The sequence below is a fragment of the Saccostrea echinata genome, unplaced genomic scaffold, assembly GCF_033153115.1.
Source record: "Saccostrea echinata isolate AGI-Se365-2 ecotype Australia unplaced genomic scaffold, CSIRO_AGI_Sech_v1 ptg000054l, whole genome shotgun sequence".
NCBI classification, from domain to species: domain Eukaryota; kingdom Metazoa; phylum Mollusca; class Bivalvia; order Ostreida; family Ostreidae; genus Saccostrea; species Saccostrea echinata.
The window spans coordinates 19747904-19760000 of record NW_026889803.1 but is presented as its reverse complement, the minus strand read 5'-3'; the positions used below and the strand labels follow the sequence as shown (position 1 = coordinate 19760000).

The 12097-nt window shown below is 34.3% G+C and overlaps 1 protein-coding gene across 2 annotated transcripts in view; it reads right to left on the bottom strand.

Annotated features, from left to right (window-relative positions):
• LOC133206052 (unconventional myosin-XVIIIa-like) overlaps positions 1 to 12097 on the bottom strand; it is a 58894-nt gene that overhangs the window by 24679 nt on the left and 22118 nt on the right. Inside the window, exons 2-17 of one of the 2 annotated variants that reach the window (XM_061341958.1) lie at positions 10227 to 10424; positions 9775 to 9951; positions 9351 to 9561; positions 8632 to 8774; positions 8206 to 8367; positions 7238 to 7524; positions 6963 to 6980; positions 6373 to 6492; positions 5953 to 6145; positions 5622 to 5708; positions 4156 to 4300; positions 3769 to 3931; positions 3195 to 3378; positions 2650 to 2854; positions 1562 to 1659; positions 1147 to 1212 (exon numbers count right to left, since the gene is read on the bottom strand). In XM_061341958.1, coding sequence (XP_061197942.1) covers positions 1147 to 1212; positions 1562 to 1659; positions 2650 to 2854; positions 3195 to 3378; positions 3769 to 3931; positions 4156 to 4300; positions 5622 to 5708; positions 5953 to 6145; positions 6373 to 6492; positions 6963 to 6980; positions 7238 to 7524; positions 8206 to 8367; positions 8632 to 8774; positions 9351 to 9561; positions 9775 to 9951; positions 10227 to 10424 — 2457 coding nt within the window. The remainder of the gene's footprint in view (positions 1 to 1146; positions 1213 to 1561; positions 1660 to 2649; positions 2855 to 3194; positions 3379 to 3768; positions 3932 to 4155; positions 4301 to 5621; positions 5709 to 5952; positions 6146 to 6372; positions 6493 to 6962; positions 6981 to 7237; positions 7525 to 8205; positions 8368 to 8631; positions 8775 to 9350; positions 9562 to 9774; positions 9952 to 10226; positions 10425 to 12097) is intronic. The other variant, XM_061341959.1, reaches the window with a different exon arrangement.

Sequence of the window (12097 nt, the reverse complement as noted above, 5' to 3'; positions counted from 1 at the left end):
AAAGAAATAATACATTTTCACTATATAATCAATAGAGCCCCGCCTTAACACCAGAACCCCTGACCCTGGGGCCATGAATTTCACAATTTTGGAAAAGGCATCATTGCTTGTCATAATCATGCACTTAGTTTGTTTAAATAATATCAGAAGCAGAGAAGAAGATTTTCAAAGAGTTCATGCTTTTTCACTATATAATCAATAGAGCCCCGCCTTAACACCAGAACCCCTGACCCAGGGGCCATGAATTTCACAATTTTGGAAAAGGCATCATTGCTTGTTATAACCATGCATTTAGTTTGTTTAAATAATATCCAGGAGCAGAGAAGAAGATTTTCAAAGAATTCATGCTTTTTCACTATAATAAATCAATAGACCCCCCCCCCCCAACACCAGAACCCCTGACCCAGGGGCCATGAATTTCACAATTTTGGAAGAGGCATCATTGCTTGTCATAACCCTGCACTTAGTTTGTTTAAATAATACCCAGGAGCAGAGAAGAAGATTTTCAAAGAAATAATGCATTTTCACTATATAATCAATAGAGCCCCACCCTAGCACCAGAACCCCTGACCCTGGGGCCATGAATTTCACAATTTAGGTAGAGGGTCCAATGCTTATTACAATCATGCCAACAGTTTGACTGCTTGATGTCCAGGAGTAAAGAAGAAGATTTTTAAAGATTGCATCAATTTTGGTGGTTTTAGCCCCACCCCTGGGGCCCCAGGGGGGCAGGGACCATGAAATTCACAATTTTTGTTCCCCTTCACCCATAGATGCTATATGCCAAATTTGGTTGAAATTGGTTGAGCGGTTTTAGAGAAGAAGCTGAAAATGTTCAAAAGTTAACGCACGACGGACGACACACGACAACAGAAAAAAACGGATAGCAATAGGTCACCTGAGTGACTCAGGTGACCTAAAAATCAGCATATACATGTAATTTAAGCAAGAGGCAGTTTTAGCCATTTTATGATTCCAAGAGCAATAAACTTCAATGCGGAATGAATTGTTAACGATATTCAATTTAAGCTATCTCAACACGCTTGCTAAAACGGTAATGCCAAAATTGGATCCTTGCTAAAAATTTTGTATAGGTATTACATAAAAGTATAAAAAGACAAGAAATTTCAATAGTTAACAGTGTACCTGGCTAAGTCCAACTCTGTAGTTCAGTTTATCTATGTCTAGATGATCCAAGATTGTTAGAATTGCCTGAAAATATCAAATAGGATATTCATAGCCCAAAAAACAAAACTTTTAAGCAGTACAAAATACGAAATTTACAAAGTTTTCAGATCTCAATGATTTCACTTCCCTAAACAAAACATCACTTCATAGTTTTATACATTAAATTGTCTGCAAATCGCAAAATCAAATTCTCTGCTTATTCTAACCATAACTTCTGTGACTTGGTGGTGTTTGGAGGGTTTTTAGATTGAAATACTATTACTTTTCCTTTAAATTAAAATAACAAATCCCCCTGCCCTTAACATGGTTGACACACATTCTTTCCTTTCAGAGATGTCTAATATACAGATTGTGCTACTGTTACCAAAGTTACCTGTTTCATGTCAGCGTCTTTCCCAGGCTGGTTGCCAGGAGGAAGTAAACCCTGAAATCTCTGTCTGAACTCACTGAACACCATGTTATCAGGAAAACCTACAGTGTAACACATAAAAATCTTACATCTGTAACCAATGAGAAAACGAGTTAGGGAACAGCATTTCCAGGACATCTGAATTCCTTTATTGAACCACTTTGAATTTAATTATGACATTTTTTTCAATATGCATTAACTATGTACAGAAAAAGTCTTCTTTCAGCTCATTATCACAGTTCATTATCATATTTCAAAGGAAAGACATTGTTTTATATTCTACTACGGTTATTGCAAAGATCAAAGAAATGCCGCAGCCATTATTCTCCAATAAATCACAAACGTCATCAATAATTTTAAATCGGTTTCCTCTTATTTTGACTGCTCTTACTAGGAAAAGAACCGAGGCCTCTTTTGATTGTGATGCAAATTAGTGGGAAAAAAGTTTACTTTGGATTCGGATTACCTCATACTTTTTCTAATGCGTGAAGTGCAAATAAACAAGAAGTAGCATTCAATTATGACGCAATAAGGCACTTATATTGACGTCGACATCTACTTCTCCGTTTCTCTATATACATGTAGGAGTTTAAAAATTCGACGTAGCAGAATAGAAATAATTCCCTTGTCTTCGGAATTGTTGGAGAAAATACCCCTCAGTCTCGAGATTTTGTAGGCAAATAAAAACCTCGCCCTTCGGGCTCGGTTTTTATTTGCCAACAGAATCTCTCGACTATCCAGATATATTCTCCAACAATTCCTCCGACGCGGGAATTATTTCTTAATTACCGATTTAGAAGGAAAAAAGAACTGATATGCAGATTGACAAAAATACTAGTATATTAGCAGACAATTGTGAAGAAAGAAAAATGCATTGTTAATTTTCCTAATTATCCGATATATTAAAACAAAACTTGTAACCATGTAAAAGCTAATTCTTTAAATGTGTATCACCTACCTTCCTACTCCCATATGATATTCTCATAAATGATCTTTCTAGTACGTAAAAGTAATTAAAAAGCAATTGCATAAAAAACTCCCTGCTTGCCTACCTTGCCTGTAGATCCTAACACCTTCCATAAGCTCTGCACCCCTGATCTGAGATCTTACAAGAGGAACGTTCATTAGGTTTTCGTCTGAGGGCTTGTCTTGTGGAGATGTTCCCTGCTTTAGCTCCCACAGTCCAGCATTGTGTTGTGGCAGGAGACAGTGTACAAAGTGACATTTAGTTTTACGGAGGGTTTCTATTATTGAGTCCTGTAAAGTAATACAGTTTGTTTAGCACTTTCATTTCTCAATGCATATGCATGGCATGGACTAATTAGCATATTCATTAAAAAAATCAGTGTCAAAGTTCACATTAATCATATAATTGTAACATGAAACTCATATTTTAAGAGGTGATCACAAATCATTATACATGTATGTACAACAGAAGGCCTAAAAGCTTCTAAAACATGAATCCCATTAAAATAAGTAAAGGTTAGGTATCAATAACATGAGAATACATCTGGTACGTAAAACTATTCCCGTTGCATTACTGGGACATACATGTACTTGATGTGTCATAATAAAAAAAATGTGGTAAAAGACTTACCACTTGGAATTTAACTTGAAGACACATTGAGCGCTTTTTGAGACCTGCTGTCCCTGACATGAAGGTCCTTCGCATACTGCCCACTCTTTTGAGAGAAGTTGACCCCTCCATGCCTACAATGGATCCACTGACCATCCCTGCTACAGGAGCCTTGACTGTGTTGAAAAGTTCATTGATATTTTGTCTAAAATAGAAATCATCTATACTGTATAATATTTGCAGAGTGATGTATGATATAAGAAATTAATAAAATGAACTTGCATTGGTACAAATGGAAACTATCACATTCTTACCCTACGTTCATTTTATCCTATATTTTTTTTTTATTTTTTAAGATTTCAAAGAACAAAAATATACATGTACCAGTTCTTTACAAAGATCCAATGCCAATAGGAGATCTACATTGATACTTATGTTGAAAAGATTTATTTAAATTTTGAAATCTATCTATACTTCAAGTATTTATCCTGTCAATGTTCCCTAGAAAGAACATTGTAATTAACAAAAGAAAAAAATGTCCTATAATTCAGGATATAAACCAAATTCTTGTCACAGAGATTGTGTCCATGCTTACCTCTTAGAATCCTGTAGGACCTGAATAGCAGTTTTGATAAGGGGGTTTTCCCGACACCCTTTCAGCCAGCCACTGGCATTATACTGAACAGGGTTGGTTCCCTGGTAGTGATTCAGAATAAATGTGTTCCCCAGTGAGGAGGCTTTCCTTAACAGACTGTCCTCTGTAAATATTCAAATCAGGCAGGAATTGGTTAGAAGTGAAATTATTTCTCTGTCAACCCCCCCCCCCCCCCCCCCCCCCCCCATCATATTAGAATATGGCTTAAACTGTATTTATGCTTTTTTCTCGTTAATTTGACAGTTTGGAACATTGGTATGTAGGTAATTTTTTTCTCATTAATATGAAATTCATAGGGCCAAACAATAAATGTGAATGTTATCATACTTTTGACTTTCTGCTCTCCATGGTGAGTAAAAAGTCTGTCCATAAAACTGTCCTCTGTTGCTCCAGGAAATATTGCTTCCTCATCCAGTATCCATAGCAACCCTTTCTTATCACTGTCTTTTATTTCTTGTGATGAAGTTCTAACCTAAAATGGCAAAATACATGTATTTTTAAAGTATTCAGGAAAAAAAAGCATTATATGATCATTATCAAGTTGAAAGGATTCCTTTTTTTGAAAATAAAAATAAGCACATTAAAGCATCAGTGAATTTTGAACCAACACTAAATCAAAACTTTAACAACACCTACAATGCTTATGTATAGACAGCAAGGTACGTAGTGGTTACTGGGTTGTGAAGGAAAGTTTAGGGTAACTTTGTAGTTTTAGGTTCTACATTTATCAATTATTCCTTATACTTAATCGATGTTTTACATAGGTATCAATTCAATAAATTAGTAAATTAATGAGGATTAAAACTTATTTTTTAACTTTAAAAACATTGAACAAAACAACTTTAAAAGTTAGTTATATCACCAAGAATTTCACAGAATATGAAAGTTGCTGCAATTAAAACTAGAAAATATTGGGAAAATGCCCAGAAAAGGGAAAAGGGGATAAAGGTTCAGATACAAACCAATTCTTGTGGTTGCTAACATAAATATGAAAAAAAAAAAGTTTTTAAAAATTTTGTTGGTTTTATACAAGCAACAACGGTAGCAAATTATTAGAGCGACAAAAATCAACAATCTCATGAATTAATTGAAAGAATAATCATGAATGCATACAAAAAAAAATTAGAATCATTGAAAGTTTAATGCTGAATCTACATATCTACATGTACTTGGGAAAAAACTTTTAAAAAGATGCAGCTAAATTCTAGACACAAGGATTTAAGTTAATCAAAATCTGTAAAAAAGTAAAAAATAATTTGTGAATTTAAATATGTAATACACTGTATATCTTTCCGAGAAGCCTTGTTTGCAAATAACACTAAAAACACCGCAATCATACAGAACTTGTAAGAGAGAACAATTTCTCAAATGGTGACAGCATTTCTAAGCTAGTCACGTCCACTACAAGTGAAATTCTGTCAACTAAGGTGCAAAATGGCAACATGGATTCCTCCACCAGAATTCATGAAAACTGCTAGTGAATTTACAAATACCATCACAATTTGACACACTATCACCCAACACAGTGAGTTGATAGACAGAAAAAGCTACTGAAAATACCTCATCTGATGCATGATGGGAATGATCATGATTTGAATGATGGGAATCAATCCCATGATGCCTGTTGCCAATGGGACGCTGTTTGAATCAAAATAACTGTTCCATGAAGAACTCTGAATTCAACATGTGTATTTGGTTTTAATATACTTTTTTAAATTAATCTTTAAATCAGAGCAATAGAATTTTACAGAGAAAAACTCTGGTTTATCATGACAAAATACTTAAATATTTACCAGAAGTTGCTGGGCTGGTTTGTCAATAAGGGACACCATTGCTGCTGGACTGCTGGTAACAAACTCGAAATCACACTCAACATTCTCCTGAAAAAATGAAAGGGAAAAAATAAAAAATGGAAGCAATCAATGAAAAATTACTTTAAAATAATCAGTACATGTACCTTATAAAATCACGTTTTTTTTTTTTAATTTCTTTCATTTTTTTTATACTAAAAAAAAAGTTTCCTAATTTTATATGCACTCTGATTTCTTACATTCAAATGTCAAAACAAATGCTTAAATGAATATTAACCTTAAAACTCCAACAAGTTCAAATATTAAGGACTACCTGACTGTATCTATCCTGTTGTAAGGTAAAGGTCAGTTCATGGTACAACATCTGTATTTTTTCATTAGCGTAGTTGTAACACAGATCTTCAAAAGTAGCACCAGAGTTGCGACCACAGGTAGCTGGATTCTGAAATCCAGGTAGATCCACAACTGTTATTGATGTGGAGGTCCGCATATTTGAAGACATGGATCTGAAAAAAATTATTGAATATTCCAAACGTTAAATATACAAATGTCTGTCTTCATGACTAAAAATTATTTAATCCTGAGCTGGTAACCTCTGAACTAAGCATAAAGATAACTTGTTGGTTTTTCATTTTAGATATTTTCCAAAATGTGAAAATTCCACAATTTTCAGTGCGTGTGAAAGATCTGAATGACTCTGTTTTTCAAAAGTTTTAAAATTTTGTTTATATACCTGTTTATTAAAGACACTATTGCATTAAATACAGCTGAGTAAAGCCCTATGATGAACCCCTCTAGAGCCTCCATAGCGTTTGTGTTAAAATCACTTTGACCTTTGTCTGCTGGGCTTCCCCTGAAAATAAGCCAATCATAAATGACAGACATTCTACATCTGCCAATAAGATAACAGCAATAATTTGAGTTCAATCTATTCACCACTGTGTAACACATTATAATAACAAATACTTCCATACTTTCTGTAACATTAAGAAATACATGTACCTCTTATGTCCTTTAATTTGATATTGATGTACCAGATACTTGTGCATATATGTATATATTCCGTGAGATTACATAAGGTATAGTTTGTTTGTTTCATTATAATTTGATATATGGTGCTATAAGAAGGATGTATATTATATAAATATTTCCTTATAATTGTGGTACATGAATATGTAATGGTTAAAGATTATTAAAAATATCAAAAAGAAAACCTCACAGTTAAAATTTTTAAAAACTTCACTTTGTAAAATTTAAACAAATTCAATGAGGACAGAGGGAGAAAGCTTGATTAACAAACTCTGAAAATCAATCCATACATACCCCATAGGTCTACTTATCCTGCATATGCAATGTTTATACATCAGCATGATTAAATTTCTTCAAATTCAAATTGTGCTAAACAACACAATCATAATATGAAACACAATGAATTATAAGCAACCATACTTACAAGTAACAAGTTCTTGTTTTAAATGATTTAAACAGACTATATCCAACCCAGAATCTAGACTTGTTCAACTAAAGTTGTGTTGAAATTAAATTAATTTTGTTCTTAGAACTATAAATAGATGCATAAAGGAATTCCCTCTGCTTACCTCATTGATGTACTTCTACTGAGTGTAGAGGATCCCCCCGAGGCAAAGATCTGCCTGGCCAGCTCCTCCTGGGTAATCCCCATCAACTGGGAGGCCTTGAGGGCCGCGGCTGGTCTGGCAAACTGCGGTTTATTGTTCTGTCCCTTCACAGCTCCAGCCACACCCAGGTGATAAATGGCGGCCAGGATGTAGCATATGGCACGTTTCTCCTCTTCAGACATTCCTACCACATCCATGGCATGGAAGATCTTACCCCAGGAAGTGGCTGCTCTCTGACGATCTTCATTCTATTCAAAATCCAGGACTGAATTATTTATGATATTATCCTAGTTAACATAAAATAAGCAAATTCAGCATGATTTAAAGTTAGCACCATGTCATGTGGAGGACCAATTTTTTTTTATGCTTATTTAATACTAAAAGTTGGGATGCAGCCCTTTCCATTTTGTTTACTGGTACATGTACACACTATCACTTATCTCATTTAACACTTCAGTTAAATAAGTCAGGTTGGAGAGAATCAGTTAAATGATCAAGGTGGGAGAGAATCAGTTAAATGAGTCAGGTGGGAGAGAATCAGTTAAACAAGTCAGGTGGGAGAGAATCAGTTAAATGAGTCAGGTGGGAGAGAATCAGTTAAATGAGTCAGGTGGGAGAGAATCAGTTAAACAAGTCAGGTGGGAGAGAATCAGTTAAATAAGTCAGGTGGGAGAGAATCAGTTAAATGAGTCAGGTGGGAGAGAATCAGTTAAATAAGTCAGGTTGGAGAGAATCAGTTAAATGAGTCAGGTGGGAGAGAATCAGTTAAATAAGTAAGGTTGGAGAGAATCAGTTAAATAAGTCAAGTGGGAGAGAAAGACCTTCAATAAGCAGATTCACCTCCAGTGCAGAAACATTCAGACATTTCAAAATATTACTTTGCAAACCCCTTGAAAAATGTCCCCTTACAATATTTTGGATGTATTTACCCTTTGTAAAGGTGTCATAAACAGATTTGGGTCCCCTAGAGCATTGAGTTGCAGTTCATTTCTTAGATTAGAGTCTAGTCCAGCCAACATCTGATAGAACACATGGAAACTGGGCTCCCCTTCCGGTCGTCTCACCACCCTCGTCTTCTCAAAGAGCATTACCTATAAAATGTAAATTAGACAAAATTTATAAAGCAAAATAATTTTGAAGTAAACATTAGCATTAGTTCAACTTCAACATCTGCATCACCTATATACTGAATATGCGAAATATACTAAAGTGATCCTGACTACATTATGAATTTAGATCTTCGCTTGGATATCTCCAATCTACAAATACCTGCAATTTCCTCACCATTCCAACTATAAGCCCTCAGAATTTTCCAAGAACTAACTTGAAATCCTTTTACATTTCCATGTTTATACCTGTATGGATGCAGAGACAATCTGGCCTGAATGATCAAAATCTAATGTTGTCAGCTGTCCGTATCTACTGGCATTGGTGTTTAGTATAGATCTGCTATTTCCAAAGGCATCCATCAGTGTCGAGACAGCATTCAATTTGTCTCCTAGATAATCAAATAAAAACAATTAGGGATTATGCAATATGATTACCAAGAAACAAAAAATGTTTACAGCGGAATCATCACCTTTCTTGGAGGACTAATGTTTGTGGATTTCACAGGACAACCTTATCAAACCATGGTTTTAAATCTCCTCGAACAATAAGTTTTTCAACATGTTGGTACATTAAAGCTTCTGTTTATGTGAATTAACACCCCCCACCCCAACCAGTAAAATTTTGGGAACATTGACTCCACGAATTAAAATGATTCCACAGTATGATACAGAACATCTATGATACATCTTACATGTATCATAAACAAATTCTACATGTACGAGTATTACCAAACATGCTTAAAAGTGCAGGCCTCTCTGAATCTAAAAAGAAAACCTCACCTGTCTTCTACCTGTATCAGTAATAAATAGCTCACCTGTCTTCTACCTGTATCAGTAATAAATAGCTCACCTGTCTTCTACCTGTATCAGTAATAGCTCACCCATCTTCTACCTGTATCTGTAATAAACAGCTCACCTGTCTTCTACCTATATCAGTATACCTGCATCAGTAATAAATAGCTCACCTGACATTATGTTGCCAACACTGCCTGCTGCCAGTGTTAGGTAGGACAGGATGTGTTTGGCATTGACTGACTTGCCACTGCCACTTCTGCCCATCATGATAATTGACTGGTCCCGCCTACTGTTCAACATGTCTCTGTAGGCAATCTGCCCACTGGCGTAGACATGAGGGGGCATGTCTTCTTGTTTACAACCCTTAAAGACCTGTATCAACTGTGAAAAAAATGTGTTCATGTTCAGTACCAGCAATCTGCATGGATAATTAAGTAATTAAAATTGCATGGTTGAGTCATTAAAAATAAATTTTGCTTCTCAACCAAGTTAAAAAATTTGAAGAAAAATTCAAATGTTGATATAAAGAAAATGGATTCACTTGTAAATCATAAAGCAAATATCACTATTATACATAATCCACAACCTTCCTACCTTTTCTGAATATATGGACATTTGATGCATTGGGTTGACCACCACTACACTGGACCCCGCGTAAGTATGTACAAGGTTAGCTCCATATCTCTGTCTCAAGGTGTGTAGGACACTTGACTCATTCAAAAATCTCAGGGAAGCGAGATCCTCTGCCCGGTCAAATTGGGGCGGGTTAGCCTAGAACAAGTCATTCATTCAGAGTTACCCAGTTACAAATTTTTTGAAGAGGCAGAGAAATTTACTACTTTTTCTAGCTTTTATAGCAGCTACATTACTTATGCACATTTAAGAAAAAGTTTTGCAAACTGCACTCAAATTAGAATGACATTCACTGTCAGAGTCTTAAATCTGTTCACATATGACATGTAACTGGGTAAAAACAAGATGGCAAGTGTCTGATATGTATATTCCAATTCAGATGATCTCGATTTTCCATTAATTTTATTCAATACCTTTTCAACATCATCCTCATCCACCTCCAGAACATCACCACCATGGTCCAGTTTAATACGGACACGACCCTCCGGCAGGGGGGACATGCCATTGCCCTTTATGATACTGGCCGAGGCAAACCCCCCTTTGTGAACCAGCCATACTTTTTCTGCTTCTAGCCAAGCCTTTTCAGACTGCACCTCAGTTTCTGACCGAGCCTACAAAATAAATGAACTAATTTGATTATTATCCTAAATTAAAAGTCATCAAGCATGTAATTGAGTTTGACTCATGATTAGGTATGTCATATAGAGCACATCTTGACAAGAGCTATCATTTGGTGTAATAAACTACAATAATAAACAGTAAAACATGCTAATGGCAAATACAAATAAAATGAATACCTTCTTATAAAGATGTCTAAAATCGATGAAATATGAACTGCATATATCAAAGGGAATTAAAGATGAAATAATATAATTTTTGGACTGTTCCTTTAGTTTGGGTAAAATAGTGTTTTACTAAATCATGCATGTTAATCATACATTCTGTTTTCATATAAATTATTTACATGTTCATGTCAAAATCAGACAACCACAGTAAGAGAATGCTTAAAAATGACAAAATTCTTGCAGTTTTTTCTTTTTTTTTTTTTACAAAAAAAGGCGAAATGATTATGAAAAAAAGACACTATTAATATATATATAGATATAGATATATATATATATATATATATATATATATATATATATATATATATATATATATATATATATATATATATATACATTGTATATATCATTAATAAAGCTTTAAGATATTCAGTATAAGTATACAATGTCATGTAATCAACTAGGTAGACTTGAAAAATTAAAATAATAAACTCGATCTACATTCAGTATCTCTATTTCATGTCAAAAAACACACCAGGTGACCTTTCTGAGAATAATTTTCCTTTCATACTGACCAACATTTCTACACTCTAACCTGTCACAAACACCTGTGTTCAACAGACCAGAATCTATATCACTTACTTCACTTTTAACTAACTAAACACTCCATGTTTACATGAATATGTTGATCAACATAAAGCCCAATTTCAGTTTGTACACACAATATGGAATGTAAACCGACATTAATATTGAAGATTAAGTAAGAATCTAAAGAATTTATTTTTAATTTGGCTTCAGCATGTCAATTATAAAACATTTGAAGAAATTTTTTTTTGATAAAATCATTCTTATGTACTTATTAGAATTTTTTTAAATGCTTAAATATTAGTCTTTCAGTGCATGTATAACTGATTAAATGTTATACATTTAAGCTTAAGGAATATTGTAGAAGTTAAAGGAAAGGGATCCGAAGAATAACAGCTACAATACTACCACAAACTGTAAAATCAATATAGACTTCTAAAGGGTGCCACAAAAAAGTTGAGATTACTAGAAGCACTATTGGGTAACTTTTAAGATTATAATGCAATTGCACTTAATTCAACTTCTTTATCAATCGGATCTTGTCGAGTAGGTGCAAAATTTGATTTATCAATTGCAATTGATCACCAAGTCAATACAACAATTTGGCAGTCTCCCCTCCATTACAATCATATGTACATACACTACCAAAATATGACTTATACATGCTAAAGCCACAATATATTACATGTTTGTAACCACTGGGTTCAATCACATTCCAAGCACACTCCTTCAGACCGCTGATGTCAAAATTGCCAGACAAGTCAATGATCTATGGCTATCATAGAAGAGAAAAAAACAATGACATATGCTGACAAAAATGTATATCCCTTTTTGTACCTGGTCTTATATCCACTGGGCAATATTATTAATGTACAAATTGTAAGATTACATCAATGTGGTGTATGTACTTAGAA